The following is a 17319-nucleotide window of genomic DNA, read 5'->3' on the forward strand; positions in this document are numbered from 1 at the left end:
GCAATCCTGCCCGCCCATCTCCCGAAGCGGTCACTCAGATGGACATTATGATGGTCATTTGTACCAACAGTTAGACATCCTAGTTCCTATGGGACTCGGGGGATGGTGGCAGCAGAGGGCCAACCAGAGAGAGAAAAGTGATGGAACAGTCAGCGGTTTCCAAGTCCAGAATCCCAGGGGATCCCCACCCTGCACCATCCCAGGGAGCAGAGCCCCACTTGTTGATGGTGTACGATACCATCAGCCAGTGGGAAGGGAGAGGGAGGATTGCATGTGGGGTAGGGGAGTTGGGATGGACACAGACTTGAAATCCTCCCCACCAACAAACAGCTCAGGACCTGCTGTTCCTGTGTCTAGGCAGCCCAGCTTCCCCCACTGCTTCCCCCCTTCATCTCCCAGGTGCTACAGGACCCCCAGAGCGCTGTGGTGAGCCAAGCAGATATGCCCCAGGTCTCACAAGGTTCAGTCTGGTGGGAAGACAGGCCCTAAAGGAGAACTGACAACTGGGTTATGTGGTCTCGGGGTTCAGAGGGAGGAAGTCAAAAAGGGGGAACCAACCCAGGGCCTGCTTCCTGGAGGAAGAAGTCATAGGGTAGACTTGAGGAAGGAGAGGGACTTGGGGCTGAGTAGCGGGAAGAAGGAATAGGAGCGATGGGGGCTGCCGGTCAGATTCTGAAGAACCTTGCAGGTATTGAGAGAGGGTCTCAGTTGCTGGAACAGAGAAAGCAGGGGACTGGGAGGAGAGGAGTGGTTGAAAGAATGTGAGGGATAGGACAAATCCTGAAGGGCCTCGTGGGTCATGTTAGAGAGTCTGGGCTTTCTCCCTGGGACAAGAGTGGCTGTGGCTATTTCACATCAGTCTGAATAGAGTGATATTAAAGATTTAGAGTCCTGGGGTCAGACAGCCTGGGTTTGAATCATGGTCTTGACACTTACCACCTGTGTGACTGTTTTGTTTTGTTTTGTTTTGTTTTGTTTTGTTTTTTGAGACAGAGTCTCGCTCTGTCGCCCAGGCTGGAGTGCAGTGGTGCGATCTTGGCTCACTGCAAGCTCCACCTCCCGGGCTCACGCCATTCTCCCACCTCAGCCTACCGAGTAGCTGGGACTATAGGCGCCAGCCACCACGCCCGGCTAATTTTTTTTTTTTTTTTTTGTATATTTAGTAGATATGGGGTTTCACCGTGTTAGCCAGGATGGTCTTGATCTCCTGACCTCATGATCCGCCCTCCTCAGCCTCCCAAAGTGCTGGGATTACAGGCGTGAGCCACCGCGCCCGGCCGTGTGACTGTTAAAAATAACAGCAGTTAGTATTTGTTGTGTGTTCACAGTTAGATGTTAGCTAGGCATGGTGGTGCATGCCTGTGGTTCCAGCTACTTAAGAGGCTAAGGCAGTAAGATCGCTTGAGCCCAGGAGTTCAAGGCTGCAGTGAGCTATGAACACACCACTGCACTGAGACCTGGGTGACAGCGTGAGACCTCGTCTTAAAAAAAAAAAATTAGGTATAGTGAGTCCACCTCAACGTCCCTAACCCACATACAATTCTCCCTTCCCCAAACACTTCCTATAGAGGGACATCCTCATGAGAGGAGATCTCATTTCATCCTCCCAGCAGCCTTGGGAAATAGCTGTTGTTATTATTATTATTGTCCTCTTTTTACAGATGGGTGTCTGAAGCCCAAAAGGCTGAATAAGTGTCTTGCCCAAGGTCACACAGCCTCAGGTTTCTCAGGTGCGAAGTGGAGCTAATAGGACTTACCCCCATAAGGCTGTTGCCAGGATTAAATGAGATGATGTTTGCTAAGCTGAATGCCTGGCATATAGAATGCTCTCAATAAAGGACAGTTTTTGGCACTGTCAAGTGGCTACAATTTTAAGGTCAGTGTTGTTACTGAATAATGAATGGATGATTGCAGGTTAGAGTGGAGACAGGAAGTCCCTCAGGAAGGTTCTAGCTCATCAGAAGCCCAGCTGTAGGGCTCGAGGGGAGAGTTGGTGATGGCTTGGACCTGAATTCTGGCTATAGGGGTAGAGGTGAGGGGGCAGATTGCAGAGAGATTTAAGAGCCAGACCTGGCAGGAGGGGGTGACCTGGCAGGAGGGGGTGACTGGTCATAGGGGCTAACTGAGACATCCAGGACGACTTCTAGTTTCTGTCTTGAACAACGGGGTACATAGATGGTGGGGTGTCATGGAGAAGTTGAGACTAGGGAGAGTCAGGTGGAAAGTGGTGAATTTGGTTTGGGAACCTCAAACCCAGCATGCACTATGACAGTGCACGCAGCATCTGGGGAGGCAGCAAGCAGGCAGTTGGATATAGAGGCCTGGTGCTCAGAAGAGCGGCTTGGGTGGAGGAGAGATAAGGAAGCTGGCAACATTTAGATGGCATTGAGCTGCGGGATCTGTGCACAGCCCAAGGGCGGGGAGGATAAGGCCCATTCGGGGATGGGAGGAAAGAAGGGGCCTCTGTGGGAAAGTAAGATATGCAGCCAGAGAGGTAGATAGAAAACCAGCGTATTGTCTCTTGAAATTCAGGAGAAGGAAGGGCTTAAAGAAGAGGAGGGGAACCACGAAGTCCAAAGCTTTGCTGAGATCAAGCAGGATAAGGATAAAACATGGGCACTGGGTTCAGCAACAGGGAGGTCACTGGTGACCTTGTCCAGTGGTGGGTACAGAAACTGGACCAGGGTGGGAAGAGGAGCAGGCGGGTGTAGTGAGAAAATGCAGGTAGACATCTCTTCAAGACACTTGGCTTTGAAAGGAGAGGAGAAAGATGGAGTAAGAAATGGGGTAGCTGGACAAAGACAGAAGGTCCACAAGCAGTCTTTTTTTTTTTTTTTCTGAGACGGAGTTTTGCTCTTGTCGCCCAGGCTGGAGTGCAATGGTGCAATCTTGGCTCACTGCAACCTCCACCTCCCGGGTTCAAGCGATTCTCCTGCCTCAGTCTTCCGAGCAATTGGGATTACAGTCATGCGCCACCACGCCCGGCAAATTTATTTATTTTTATTTTTTATTTTTTTTATTTTTTAGTAGAGACGGGGTTTCACCAAGTTGGTCAGGCTGGTCTCGAACTCCTTACTTCAGGTGATCCACCTGCCTCGGCCTCCCAAAGTACTAGGATTACAGGCATGAGCTGCTGCACTGGGCTGAGTCATTTCTTTTTTGTAATTTTTTTTTTTTTAAGAAAGAATCTTGCTCTATCACCTAGGCTGTAGTGCAGCGTGACCTCAGCTCACTGCCTCCTGGGTTGAGCAATTCTCATGCCTCAGCCTCCCGAGTAGGTGGGACTACAGGCCATGCCACCACACCTGGCTAATTTTTGTATTTTTAATAGAGTCAGGGTTTCACCATGTTGGCCAGGCTGGTCTCAAACTCCTAGCCTCAGTGATCCACCTGCCTCAGCCTCCCAAAGTGCTAGGATTACAGGCGTAAGCCACCGCACCGGCCCAACATTTTGTAATTATTTACAACCAATTTTACATTGAAATATAATAGGCACACAAAAAGTGTGTATGTCCTAAGTGTACAACTCTGTACATTTTCATAAGAGAACACACTCATATAGGATCAGGAAATTTAACCCAGAGCAGGAAATAGGACATTACCAGCACCCTGGAAGACTCTTGTGGCCTCTTCAGTCACAACACCTGGAGGGAGACTCCCAGGCTGACTTCTATCACCATAGATTAGTTTTGCTTGCTTTTGAACTTATTATCAAGGTCATACATTTGTCCTCTCTTGGGTTTGCTCTCAGATCCACCCATATTGTTGCATGCCACTGTATATTTTTCATTCTTTTTGCTATGTGGTAATTCCATTATTCATTGACAGGCATCTGGACAGTTTCCAGGGTTTTCTTTTTTTCTTTTTCTTTTTTTTTTTTTTTGAGACAGACTCCCGCTCTGTCACCCAGCCTGGAGTGCAGTGGCATGATAGCAGCTCTCTGCAGCCTCTGCGTCCCAGGTTCAAGCGATCCTCCTGGCTCAGCCGCCCAGGTAGCTGGCACTACAGGCGTGCACGACCAAGCCCAGCTAATTTTTGTATTTTTAGCAGAGATGGGGTTTCACCGTGTTGGCCAAGCTGGTCTCGAACTCCTGACCTCAAGTGATCCACCCACCTCTGCCTCCCAAAATGTTGGGATTATAGGCATGAACCACCACACCCAGCCCGTTTTTATTTTTCATGTGGGAGTGACTTGAGCTTGTCTGAGACTTGTGGAGAAAGTCTGAAACACCCCAAAAGGAGAAAGATGACTAGGGTCACACTTGAGGATTTGCCAGGTGGGCAGTGAGGGCCTGGCCAAGGTTGAGGATTGCTCTGTGATTCCAGCCAGGCTGCTGTGCCAAGACCTCTGGCAACTCCTGCCAACCTGTGTGCAGGTGTAGAGAAGTCCAGGAGTTGGGTTCCCCAGGGCTGGTTTCTGCCAGCTGGGAGAGAGGCACGCAGTGCTGAGGATACTTGCAGCAGGCAAGTGATGGGATGGTGGCTGTGGATCCAGGCTGGGGAGGAGGCTGTGCAGGGAAGGTACAGAAGAGAAGGTAGGAGGGAGCTAGCAGAAAAAAAGAAAGCAGAGGCGGACTGTGAGCTCTGCACAGGGTGGTGTCTGTGAAATTCTGGGCTGTATCTCCAGTGACTGGCACATGCTTGGCACAAGGTTGCCACTCAGTGAATAGGTGAATAAATGGGCAAGGGCTCAAGGGGCCAGAGGTCTCAGGTAAAAGGCAGGTGAGGTGGGGGTGATGGAAAGCCTGAGGGTTGCATCAGTGTGGTTGTGGTTTAGGAAGGGGGCATTCCAAAGGCAGGTGATAAGGCTGGGGATGGCTGAAGGGACCAGAGAGGCCAGCGTTAGGCAGGCAATCCATGGGAATGCACAGTTCACCAGTGTAGGGTGCAGGGTACCCAGGCTTCGCCTTCAAGGAGGAGGGGAGAATAACATATCTCAAACTGAGGTCCCTGGACCTCTTGCATCTGAATCTGTCGGGGGGAGGGGGAACTTGTGGAAATGCAGACCCCTGGGCCCAACCCAGCCTTTTGGGGAGAAAGTAAGCACAATATGGGAGAACTGAGCCTCAAGGAGCAAGAGTGTTTATGGGATGGGGGAGCATCCAGCCCCTCCAAGGTCAAGGGAGGGATGGGCATGGTGGCATCTATCCAGGCTAGAGGTGGACATGGGATATTCAAAGAAGAGATAGGCTGGGCGCGGTGGCTCATGCCTGTAATCCCAGCACTTTGGGAGAATGAGGCAGGCTGATCACTTGAGGTTAGGGGTTCGAGACCAGCCTGGCCAACATGGTGAAACCCCGTCTCTATTAAAAATACAAACATTAGCCAGGCATAGTGGCGGGTGTTTGTAATACCAGCTATTTGGGAGCCTGAGGCAGGAGAATCGCTTGAATCTGAGAGGCAGAGGTTGCAGTGAGCCAAGATCGTGCCACTGCACTACAGCCTGGGAGACACAGGAAAAAAAAGAGAGGTACTGGGGATGGGGGTCAGGATGGGAACGCAGAACCTGAGAGGCCCATGTGAGCTGGGGGCAGGAAGGATGGGGCATTAGCCTAGGATGCAGCTTGACTAGGGAGGAGGCCCTGGCTGGCAGCCAGACCTGATCCTTTCCCCTGGGTCCTGGGAAGAGGGGAGTGCTCAGGCTGAGCACTCCCTCTGTGGGAGTAGGGATGGGGTGGTGCATGGGGCTGTGGGACTCTGCATCCAGTTCCTTCTCTGCATCTCTCTTGGCGCAGCAGCACACACTATGGGGTGGATCTAGCCTCACACTTTCAGCCTCTCTTCTCAGCCTCAGTCTCCTGGTGATCAGTGCCCTAACTCTCCGCCCTCCATTGGCACAGCCCCTCCAATCAGCACCCTTAGCCCATCTTTCCACTCTTCAGCCCCCTACTATCCACCTTCTCACACTTAGAACCCCAGCTCTCAGCCCTCTGTGTGTTCAGCCTTAGCACTGCTCAACAGCCACTCTTTTTTGGGGGAGACGGAGTCTCGCTCTGTCGCCCAGGCTGGAGTGCAGTGGCGCCACCTCCCGGGTTCAAGCGATTCTCCTGCCTCAGCCTCCTGAGTAGCTGGGATTACAGGCGCGCGCCACCACGACCGGCTAATTTTTGTACTTTTAGTAGAGACGGGGTTTCACCTTGTTGGTCAGGCTGATCTCGAATTCCTGACCTCGTGATCCGCCCGCCTCGGCCTCCCAAAGTGCTGAGATTACAGGCGTGAGCCACTGTGCCCGGCCTCAATAGCGACTCTTTAAGCCCCCTACTCTAATGTCTGATACTTCCTCCACTTAGCGCCTCCATTCTATCCCTTCATATTCATCCCCATGCTCAAATCCCTTTACGCACATTACTGACCCCAGCCGAGCAGACCCCTCACCCCCCGTCGGTCCCCTCCCCGAGGGGAACCCCAGTCACCGGTCCCGCCCCATCCAGGCGGGCTGAGTCAGGCGGCAGGAACTGGGCGGGGGGCGGCGCCGGGAGGAGCCGAAGCCGAGCCAGAGCCGCTGGGAGCGAGCCGGGAGCCCAGCCGGGCGGCTCGAAGTGGCCAGGGCCGGAAGGTCCGCGGGGGGCGAGCGCGGGTCGGGGGCCGTCCCGGACCCACCATGAACACCAAGAAGAGAGGTAGGACCCGGCTCGGGGCTGCGAAAGCTCAGGGACTGGCCCCAGGGGAAGCAGGCCGGGTTTGGGGGCCAGGAGTGCGTGTTTCGCCGAAGCGGGGTGGGGGTCTGCCGAGGAGCTCTCCCCGCCGATGCCGGGGTGGAGGCGCACGTCCGTGACTCAGTTTCCAGGTGGGAGCCGCAGGAAAGAGGAGGGGGCGGGGCCCTTCTCGGCATCGCGCCCAGCTCTGGGAATCCCCCTGCCTGGAGGGCGCCGGGACGCCGGGGCCGGTGGGGGCTGGGGGCAGCAGGTCACGCTGGCAGGCGGGGGGCGGGCGACAAACCCGCACCGGCTGGGCCTGTCGGGCAGCTCCGCAGGGCTCCGAGCGTGGCCCCGCCCCGCCCCGTGACCTCCTTGGCCTCCCGGGGTGGGGGGCCCCGAGCTCCGGGTGCCCTTGGCGGGGGCATCGGGGGCATCGGGGGCAGGGCTGGGGAGGCTGCCCCGCCCCCGGGGTAAACAGGCGCTTCCGCACATTCTTCGCGCGCGCCGCCCCTTTCCTGCCCCTTCCCAGCCGGAGGAGGGTCCCCGCGCGACCCCCCTTCCTGCCCCGCGGCAGGCGGAGCCCGCACCTCGGCAGGAAGTGGGGGCCGAGCCGAGGCCACGCTGAGTCCGAGGCCGAGTCGCCTGCGGCTGTCCTGTCATTAGTGCCCCGGTCGGCGGGACTAGGCGGACCCGGCCGGAGCCCGCTGGGGCAGCTGTGCCTAGCGACAGGAAAGACCTGCACCAGCCCTGGATCCCGCTGCGTGGGAGAGGGCTTCGGGGATCCGACTGGCACTGGACACCCCCCCGATCACCCGCAGGGAGCCCCGCGCGGACTCACTCTATGATGTCCCTGTCGGTGCGGCCGCAGCGCCGCCTGCTCAGCGCCCGGGTCAATAGGAGCCAGTCCTTCGCAGGCGTCCTCGGCAGCCACGAGCGGGGGCCCAGGTACGCGGCCGCGCAGGGTTGGTGGGGTCAAAGGGCGTCAGATGGGGCTGGGTCTGGGGGTGCGTAGTGAGAGTCTGGGGGACTCCTGCTCTCCTCTTTCTGAGGACAGCCTCTCCTTCAGGAGTTTCCCGGTCTTCAGCCCGCCGGGGCCCCCACGGAAGCCCCCCGCGCTCTCCCGAGTGTCCAGGATGTTTTCCGTGGCTCACCCAGCCGCCAAGGTGCCGCAGCCCGAGCGGCTGGACCTGGTGTACACGGCGCTGAAGCGGGGCCTGACGTGAGCAGCTCCTCTCTTCCCAGCCCTGTCCCGGGATCCCTCCCCAAGCCCGCATCCTGCTAGCAGGAACCTTCTCCAGCCCCATACCCTCTCCCTGCTGTCTGCACCCTGGGCAGCATGAGGCTGGAGAGCCGAGTTCATTCTTGTGGTCGCCCCTTTCCTCAGGGCCTACTTGGAAGTGCACCAGCAGGAGCAAGAGAAACTCCAGGGGCAGATAAGGGAGTCCAAGAGGAATTCCCGCTTGGTGAGTGGCGGGAGGTAGGGATGCCCTTTGCCTCTTTGGTGTGGAGGGCTGGGCAAGGGCAGCCCTGGGTGATATCTGGGCTATTTTCTGAAGTGATCTGGTTCAGGTGTGAGTAGAAAAGGGGATATCAGGAAAGGCTGAGGGGCTTTTCTATCCCCAAACTTTGCTGTGCATACTTTCTGCTTGGGACTCAGTACCTGCTCCAGGAGCTTCCAGTGGGGTAGGTGGGACCCCTACAGACATGGACAGCAGGAGATTCTGCTGCAGTGGTACTGAGCAGTGGTACTGCTGCATGGTGCTTCTTGGGAAGAGGTTAGGGCTTCCCCGAGGAGGGAACACTTCTGCCGGGGCTTGATGGGAGTTCCCCTGCAGAGGGAACCTTGCACAAGGAAGCACAGAGCTCTCCCCAGGCGGCTGCAGGAAAAGGAATCCCAGGGAAGAGGTGGAAGGAGGGGTCCTGGAGGGGGCTGAAGGGACCAGATCTGTGCTACCAGCATCCACCAAGGGCTAGACCAGCAGGAAGGGGCGTCAGTTGCTACTGTGACAGGAGTGCTTGTGGACTCTGGTGTGAGAAAGGGGAGCTGTGACGAGTCTGAGTGCCTCTGCTGGAGTCCTCCTCATCCCTCCTAAATATTTGCCCCTTCTCCCCACCCCTGCAGGGCTTCCTGTATGATCTGGACAAGGTGAGTATGCATGGAATGGTACTGGAAGGGGTTGGCTCACAGGGAGGGTAAGGACCCTGGGCCTCAGGCCCCTCCTGACCCACCTCTCCCCCAGCAAGTCAAGTCCATTGAACGCTTCCTGCGACGACTGGAGTTCCATGCCAGCAAGGTACGAGTGCAGCATGTGTGCAGAGTGGGGTGGGGGGTTGGATATCATAGGGAGAAGAGGGGTGGTGCCAGGCCCTGGGTGAGCAACCTCAGGGGTGAGTAACCCCAGAGGTGAGTCTCAGTCCCCCTACTGTCACCCCACTCACCTTCCCAGATCGATGAGCTGTATGAGGCATACTGTGTCCAGCGGCGTCTCCGGGATGGTGCCTACAACATGGTCCGTGCCTACACCACTGGGTCCCCGGGAAGCCGAGAGGCCCGGGACAGCCTGGCAGAGGCCACTCGGGGGCATCGCGAGTACACGGAGGTGAGGGATGGGGGCCCATGAGGCAGAGGCACAGGGTGTGGCAGGGCTAGTGGCTGGCTCTTGACCCCCTCCTGTCCCTGCCCCTCCCTCCCAGAGCATGTGTCTGCTGGAGAGCGAGCTGGAGGCACAGCTGGGCGAGTTTCATCTCCGAATGAAAGGTACTGAGTTGTGGGGGCAGGTGGGGGGCTGGAGGGAGTATGCTGAAGAACCCCAATATGGCTCACCGACTTCTCCCCTTCTCCTCCAACTCTCAGGGCTGGCTGGCTTCGCCAGGCTGTGTGTGGGCGATCAGTATGAGGTATGAGAATGTGCAGGGAAGGGCTGGGTTGGTAGGGTCCCAACACCTAGGCTGCCTCATCCTACCTGTTCCCCCAGATCTGCATGAAATATGGGCGTCAGCGCTGGAAACTACGGGGCCGAATTGAGGGTAGTGGAAAGCAGGTGTGGGACAGTGAAGAAACCATCTTTCTCCCTCTACTCACGGAATTTCTGTCTATTAAGGTGATGTCTCTGCCCAGGACGGCAGGCCACCATGGTCCTGTGAACCCCTTGTGACCCCCATTACCCTGAGTCCCTTACTCCTGTGATCCCCTCATAGCTCCATAGCCCTGTGAAGATATGATTCCATGACCTTCATGATCTCTGTGGCCCTGAGAGGAACAATCTTTGTGACTCTTAGGACATCATGGCTTCCTGACCCTGTGACCTCCTCATGATCTTCTGACCCTGTGAATATTTGACCTCCTAAGCTCCCATGAGGCTGTGACCTCTATGACCTCAGTGACCCTACCATGCAGACCTCTGTGATTCCCATGCTCCCAGGCTGCTTCAAGCATCCATGGCTCCATGAGCATGCATGTGTCTATCTATCTATCTAGGAGTTGGCGGGTCTCACTCTGTCACCCAGGTTGGAGTGCAGCAGTGCAATCATACCTCACTGCAGTCTCAAACTCCTGGGCTCAACCCATCCTCCCACTTCAGCCTCCCAAGTAGCTGGGACTACAGGTGCACCACCATGCCTGGCTAAAATTTTTTTTTTTTTTTTTGAGACAGAGTCTTGCCATGTTGCCCAAGCTGGTCTTGAACTCCTGGCCTTAAGTGATCCTCCTGCCTCAGCCTCCCATGACCATTTTATAAGTTCTATGCAAATTCAGACCTCAGATTTCCCATGATCTCATAGCCCCTGCACCCTTGTGACCCTACCATGCACTCTTGGCTACAGGTGACAGAACTGAAGGGCCTGGCCAACCATGTGGTTGTGGGCAGTGTCTCCTGTGAGACCAAGGACCTGTTTGCCGCCCTGCCCCAGGTTGTGGCTGTGGATATCAATGACCTTGGTACCATCAAGCTCAGCCTGGAAGTCACATGGAGGTTGGTGGGGCTGAGAGGCTTGGAGGAGGGCCAGGAGGGCTGTGGCACCTGCCAACAGCCTCTTCCCTTCCCAGCCCCTTCGACAAGGATGACCAGCCCTCAGCTGCTTCTTCTGTCAACAAGGCCTCCACAGTCACCAAGCGCTTCTCCACCTATAGCCAGAGCCCACCGGACACACCCTCACTTCGAGAACAGGCTTTCTATGTGAGTCATAGCCCAGGTCCAGGCCTCACCATCCCCCAGAGGCTCCCTGGGGGTGGTTCTGAAATGCCCTCTCCTCTTTCTCAGAACATGCTGCGACGGCAGGAGGAGCTGGAGAATGGGACAGCATGGTCCCTGTCATCCGAATCTTCAGACGACTCATCCAGCCCACAGCTCTCAGGCACTGCCCGCCACTCATCAGCCCCTAGGCCCCTGGTGCAGCAGCCCGAGCCCCTTCCCATCCAAGTTGCCTTCCGCAGGCCTGAGACCCTCAGCTCTGGGCCCTTGGATGAGGAGGGGGCCGTGGCCCCAGTCCTGGCAAATGGGCATGCACCCTACAGTCGGACTCTGAGCCACATCAGTGAGGCTAGTGTAGACGCTGCCTTGGCTGAGGCTTCAGTGGAGGCCGTTGGCCCAGAAAGCCTAGCCTGGGGACCTAGCCCACCTACACACCCAGCTCCCACCCATGGAGAGCACCCCAGTCCTGTTCCTCCTGCCCTGGACCCTGGCCACTCTGCCACAAGCTCCACCCTCGGTACAACAGGCTCTGTCCCCACATCTACAGACCCTGCCCCATCTGCACACCTAGACTCAGTTCATAAGTCCACAGACTCTGGCCCTTCAGAACTGCCAGGCCCCACTCACACCACTACAGGCTCTACCTATAGTGCCATTACCACTACCCACAGTGCTCCAAGCCCCCTCACTCACACTACTACAGGCTCCACCCACAAGCCCATAATCTCTACCCTTACTACTACAGGCCCTACCCTCAATATCATAGGCCCAGTCCAGACTACCACAAGCCCCACCCACACTATGCCAAGCCCTACCCATACCACAGCAAGCCCCACTCATACTTCCACAAGCCCCACCCATACCCCCACAAGCCCCACCCACACCCCCACAAGCCCCACCCATACCCCCACAAGTCCCACCCACAAAACCAGTATGTCACCTCCCACCACTACAAGTCCTACCCCCAGTGGTATGGGCCTAGTCCAGACTGCCACAAGTCCCACCCATCCTACCACAAGCCCCACCCATCCCACCACAAGCCCCATCCTTATAAATGTAAGCCCTTCCACTTCTCTAGAACTTGCTACCCTCTCCAGCCCCTCCAAACACTCAGACCCCACCCTCCCAGGCACTGACTCCCTTCCCTGTAGTCCCCCAGTCTCCAATTCCTACACTCAGGCAGACCCTATGGCCCCCAGAACTCCCCACCCAAGTCTTGCCCATTCCAGTAGGAAACCCCTCACAAGCCCTGCCCCAGATCCCCCAGAGTCTACGGTTCAGAGTCTAAGCCCCACTCCCTCACCCCCAACCCCTGCACCCCAGCATTCAGACCTTAGCCTGGCCATGGCTGTCCAGACCCCAGTCCCAACGGCAGCCAGAGGGTCTGGGGACAGGAGCCTGGAGGAGGCACTGGGGGCCCTAATGGCTGCCCTGGATGACTACCGTGGCCAGTTTCCTGAGCTGCAGGGCCTGGAGCAGGAGGTGACCCGCCTAGAGAGTCTGCTCATGGTGAGGAGGGCTGGGCTGGGCTAGGGCAACCAGGGAGGGCAGCCAGGGGGCGGCAGCCGCTCTGATGCCCTTCACAACCTCAGCAGAGACAAGGTCTGACTCGCAGCCGGGCCTCCAGTCTCAGCATCACTGTGGAGCATGCCTTGGAGAGCTTCAGCTTCCTCAATGAAGACGAAGATGAAGACAATGATGTTCCTGGGGACAGGTGAGGGGGCTAGGCAAGATGAGTGTGAGGCTAGGTGAGAGGGAAAAGGTGAGGCAGGACCAGGGGAAGGTGGAACAGGTGAATTGGGAGAAAGTCAAAAGGACAGGACAGGTGAGGCAGGGCCAGGTGGAGCATGTGAGGACTGAGTTGCTGGCAGGTGCACCTGTGTCCACCCCTCCCATGTCCTTCATGCCCATGTCTCCAACCCTACGTGTGTCCCCAGTGCTTCTGACCGCCCTCCTCATCTATGCAATGTCTGCCTCCCCTGCCGGTCCCCATCAGCTTGGGTGCCTCCAGCCCCTCCTCTTCCCCTTGGCCTCACCTTGGACCTGCCCTTTAAGGAGCTCTCTCAGTGTCTCGCCGTGCACCCTGGGACCCCAGCACTGCCCCACTCCTTCTCAACCCCGACTCTCCCAGAGGCCCTGGCCCCTCAACTATCAGTCCTGGAGTGGCCTTTGCTGGTTCCCAGTTGAGAGTTGTGCCAGGTCCCTCCTTCCTCTGCTGCTGCCCAGGCTACAGCCCCATGCCCTGCACCCTTTGCAGTCCACTTGTCATAAACCATCCCGCCTGCAGCCTACTCCTACCCATGCCATCCCCAGTGGTCCCAGCTGGAGGTAGCATGGCGCAGACTGACTCCAGAGATCCCTACTACCACCTGCTGGTCCCAGCCCCTTCCTCCTTCTGGAAATCCTCCATGAACTTACCCCACTGTCTGCTGTTGGTGCATCATCTTCTTCCTTTCTGGCATGGGGGAAGCTTAATAAAAATAAACGCTGGTGACCAGGTGGTGATGTGTGCCTGTGGGGTGGTGGACCCCATTTTTCCCTCAGGCCTCCAAGCAGCCCGGAGGCTGGGGCTGAGGACAGCATAGACTCACCCAGTGCCCGCCCCCTCAGCACGGGGTGTCCAGCTCTGGATGCTGCCTTGGTCCGGCACCTGTACCACTGCAGTCGCCTCCTGCTGGTGAGGCTGATGGTGTTCCCCCACCCTTCCTTTGTAACCCCTAACCCCAGGGAGTCCTGCCCTTCCATCCTGGTCCTCTATACCTCCTCTGAGTGCCACACCCCAGTGCCCCAGGGCCCTTGGCATCTGGCCCTTGCTGAATGGAGTATCTCCCAACTCTGCAACCCCAACCTCCCCCAGTGCATGCTGGGACTTGTCCCTGAGCACGATCCTCCCAAGCCCTACCCTGAGGCCTGAGCTACTTGGCCACCCATGTTCTCCAGAAACTGGGCACATTTGGGCCCCTGCGCTGCCAGGAGGCGTGGGCCCTGGAGCGGCTGCTGCGGGAAGCCCGAGTACTGGAGGCAATATGCGAGTTCAGCAGGCGGTGGGAGATCCCGGCCAGCTCTGCCCAGGAAGGTAAAGGCCCCGGGGGTTCGGGCTCTGCCATCTGCCTTGAAGCTCCTACCTCAGCCTACCGCCATCTGCATGCTCTGTACTCACTTGCCTGCCTATTGCTGACGGTTTCCCTCACCCCCTCACAGTGGTGCAGTTCTCGGCCTCTCGGCCTGGCTTCCTGACCTTCTGGGACCAGTGCACAGAGAGACTCAGCTGCTTCCTCTGCCCGGTGGAGCGGGTGCTTCTCACCTTCTGCAACCAGTATGGTGCCCGCCTCTCCCTGCGCCAGCCAGGCTTGGCTGAGGCTGGTGAGTGGGCTGCTTCCTCCTTCCACCCTTGCTCAGATTCCCAGTGACAGGAAGCTCGGGGAAGCCAGGTCAGCCCACACAGATAAACGAACTGGGCACCGAGGAGACCAGCAAAGACTTGGGCCTTAGAGCAGAAGGACCCAGATGGGTGGGGTTTGAACAGGGGGCCCCTGGACCTGAGCCTGGGATAGGAGCATCTCTCCCCTCTAAAAGCTGTGTTCACCCAAACTCTGAGGCCCATGCTACTGCCTCCTGCAGTGTGTGTGAAGTTCCTGGAGGATGCCCTGGGGCAGAAGCTGCCCAGAAGGCCCCAGCCAGGGCCTGGAGAGCAGCTCACGGTCTTCCAGTTCTGGAGTTTTGTGGAAACCTTGGACAGCCCCACCATGGAGGCCTACGTGACCGAGACCGCTGAGGAGGGTGAGGTGGTGGCCCTGATCACATAGTGGCCTCTTTGGGTCTGAGGACATGAGGACAAGCCCTCCCCACCCTCGGGGGCTCCTCACCCTGCCACCTTGCCCACCCACCCACCATATCCCCTTTTTTCAGTGCTACTGGTGCGGAATCTGAACTCGGATGATCAGGCTGTTGTGCTGAAGGCCCTGAGATTGGCGCCCGAGGGGCGTCTGCGAAGGGACGGGCTGCGGGCCCTCAGCTCCCTGCTCGTCCATGGCAACAACAAGGTCATGGCTGCTGTCAGCACCCAGCTCCGGAGCCTGTCACTGGGCCCTACCTTCCGGGAGAGGGTGAGTTGGACAGGGCTCCCTTGAGGGCGAGGGCTGGGGTCCTGGACTCCCACTGTCTGGCTAAGTCTGTCCTCCCGCCCTTCCACAGGCCCTCCTGTGCTTCCTGGACCAGCTGGAGGATGAGGACGTGCAGACTCGAGTGGCTGGCTGCCTGGCCCTAGGCTGCATCAAGGTGACCCCTGCCAACCCTCCCACCCCTCTGTCCGCTTCCGGCACCCCCACCCCTGAAACCCTCCCATCTGCTCCCCCGAGCCCACCTCAATGCTCCCTCCCCTGACAGGCTCCCGAGGGCATTGAGCCCCTGGTGTACCTCTGCCAAACTGACACAGAAGCTGTGAGGGAAGCTGCCCGGCAAAGCCTACAGCAGTGTGGTGAGGCTGGGGGATGGGAGAGATGGGTGGAGTTCTGGGACATCTTGGCTGATGGGAGTAGGAGAGATGGCGCCAGGGGTGGGAGAGTGGGATGGGGCTAGGGCCACCCTTGACCTCATCCTCACTCATTACAGGAGAAGAGGGACAGTCTGCCCATCGACGGCTGGAGGAGTCCCTGGACGCCCTGCCCCGCATCTTTGGGCCTGGCAGCATGGCCAGCACAGCATTCTAAACTATTCACCCATGGGTTCCTGGTGCCCCTTTCCCCCCACTTTCAGGGCTCACCAGGCACTGGCAGGGAGGGTAAGGGCTGGCTCCAGATACCCCTCCCCCACAGATTCCTAGCAATGAAAATCTAATATATTCTTCTGTTGCCCCTGGGGTTGGAGAATCAGTGCCTGAAGTCAAGTGCCTCCCAGCCTCGGCTCAGCACATCCCTTGCCACAAATCAGTGTCTGGGGCTTGGCCACCCTGCCACTGCCCAGCCACATCCCTTGGTTTTGTATTTTATTTACAGAGTTTTACAGAAAATAAAAAAGCAAAATGTCTTTCCTACATGGCCTGGTACACTCCTGACCCTCTGCTCCAACACCCTCTGGCTGTGGCCCTGCCTGACACTGGTGTGTTCACACTGCAGCTGTGACAGTGCCATGTGCACTTGCCCTGGAAATTCAGGTGGAAGAAAGCCCAGAGGCTGGAACTGGGCTTGGAGAAGAGAGCAGGGGAAAAGGGTGGTTCAGCCTGCAGGTGGGGCCTACCCTGGGCCTGGGAACTACGGCCCAAGGTGGAGCTAAACTGGAGTTGGCCCAGAAAACACCAAAGGGTGCCAATCCCAGGCTGTGGCCTGGGAGCAAAGGGGAAGGGAAAGGAAAAACAGGAAGGGAAAGGAGGCACAGGGTGGCTGGAGCTTCTGCCCACCAGGGGGCAGCAGATCCATGTCAGCAGATGCCAGGTTTGGGTCTTCTGCAGCCTGGGCAGCTTTCTGCAGAGGGGGCTGAAGGAGCTCCTTGAAGCTGGATGGCAGGGGAGAGGAGCTCCTTGCAGAGGGGAAGAGCTGGAACTTGGGAGGCAGGAGACCTGGATGGCTAACCTGTGACCCAAGACAGCAAGTCCCTTCCCTCCCCAGCCGTCTCCCCCTCTGTAATAACAAACGTGCCTGAACTCTGTGATCCCCAACAGCCGGCCAACCTGTGCTGCTTCAGGAAGCAGAGATCCCAGGAGAGGGCTTGCCTTTGCCCCGCCTCGCCTTGCCCCAGAGCTGCCTGGCCAGTGAATGTGTTAACCCCAGAAGGCTGAGTCCTGCGTGAGGAACTGGAGTGTGGGGTGGGACTTCAGGATGGCAGGCCTGTTCTAAGGAGGGGCTGAGGGAGGCCCACACCCGTGGCTAGAGAAACAGGCTCTCCACCCTTCCCCTCTCCATCAGCACTTCCAGTATCCAGGGGCAAGGAGATGGTGCACATGCAGCACTTCCCTGACTCATTGAGGCCACTCTGATGTCCCAGTACCTGTGGCAGCAGCTTGGCCTGTGCAGGACGTGTCACGTTGGGGAGCCTGCCCTCAGGAAGAGCCAGTGAAGTGCCAACAGTCCTCTGGAGGGTGACCCAGATCCCCAGGGAGCCCTGCCCCCCAGTGTTTTAGAGCTAGGTATGAAGAGGTTTGGCTGGGGCTTTAACCACCTGCTGGGGAAGCCAAGCTGAGCAGAAAAAACGGCAACAGGAAGCAGCACAGGAAGCACCTGTGTGGATGCAGGTGGCTCATTCCAGACGCTGGGGCGAGGGTGGGCAGGGGCAGGCAGGCAGCCCTCTGCACACTGGCACGGCTCTTTGCTCTCTGGGTAACGAAGGGTGGCACGGGATGGTGCAGCTCAGTATTTGGGGTGGTCAGCTGGAGCAGCATGGGGCAGAGGAGGCAAACAAATGATGGAGACCAGGCCAGCACCCAAGGCTGGCCACAGCTGGGGCCTGCCCCAGGGGTCCCTGCAGGAGGCCGGCAATCCCAGAACTGCCCCTAGCAG

General features: G+C 57.8%; 1 protein-coding gene across 7 annotated transcripts in view; it reads left to right on the forward strand.

The window, feature by feature from the left end:
* RIPOR1 (RHO family interacting cell polarization regulator 1) overlaps window positions 1-15860 on the forward strand; it is a 28502-nt gene extending 12642 nt beyond the window's left edge. For 3 of the 7 annotated variants that reach the window (XM_009431047.5, XM_009431046.4, XM_009431044.4), the window contains exons 2-22: window positions 7457-7583; window positions 7705-7857; window positions 8023-8101; window positions 8761-8784; window positions 8879-8932; window positions 9086-9238; window positions 9333-9396; window positions 9493-9536; window positions 9614-9739; window positions 10461-10609; window positions 10684-10813; window positions 10898-12337; window positions 12421-12542; window positions 13373-13505; window positions 13769-13904; window positions 14030-14191; window positions 14450-14608; window positions 14738-14934; window positions 15023-15106; window positions 15215-15305; window positions 15440-15860. In XM_009431047.5, the coding sequence (XP_009429322.1) occupies window positions 7480-7583; window positions 7705-7857; window positions 8023-8101; window positions 8761-8784; window positions 8879-8932; window positions 9086-9238; window positions 9333-9396; window positions 9493-9536; window positions 9614-9739; window positions 10461-10609; window positions 10684-10813; window positions 10898-12337; window positions 12421-12542; window positions 13373-13505; window positions 13769-13904; window positions 14030-14191; window positions 14450-14608; window positions 14738-14934; window positions 15023-15106; window positions 15215-15305; window positions 15440-15537 (3702 nt within the window). In that variant the 5' untranslated portion in view covers window positions 7457-7479 and the 3' untranslated portion in view covers window positions 15538-15860. Of the gene's footprint in view, window positions 1-6469; window positions 6621-7456; window positions 7584-7704; window positions 7858-8022; window positions 8102-8760; window positions 8785-8878; window positions 8933-9085; window positions 9239-9332; window positions 9397-9492; window positions 9537-9613; window positions 9740-10460; window positions 10610-10683; window positions 10814-10897; window positions 12338-12420; window positions 12543-13372; window positions 13506-13768; window positions 13905-14029; window positions 14192-14449; window positions 14609-14737; window positions 14935-15022; window positions 15107-15214; window positions 15306-15439 lie in introns of those variants that run through there. The other 4 variants (XM_054669429.2, XM_009431045.4, XM_003315177.7 and 1 more) reach the window with 3 other exon arrangements.
* Window positions 15861-17319: the final 1459 nt, after the last annotated feature.

This window comes from Pan troglodytes, chromosome 18 (assembly GCF_028858775.2).
Source record: "Pan troglodytes isolate AG18354 chromosome 18, NHGRI_mPanTro3-v2.0_pri, whole genome shotgun sequence".
Taxonomy (NCBI): Eukaryota; Metazoa; Chordata; class Mammalia; order Primates; family Hominidae; genus Pan; species Pan troglodytes.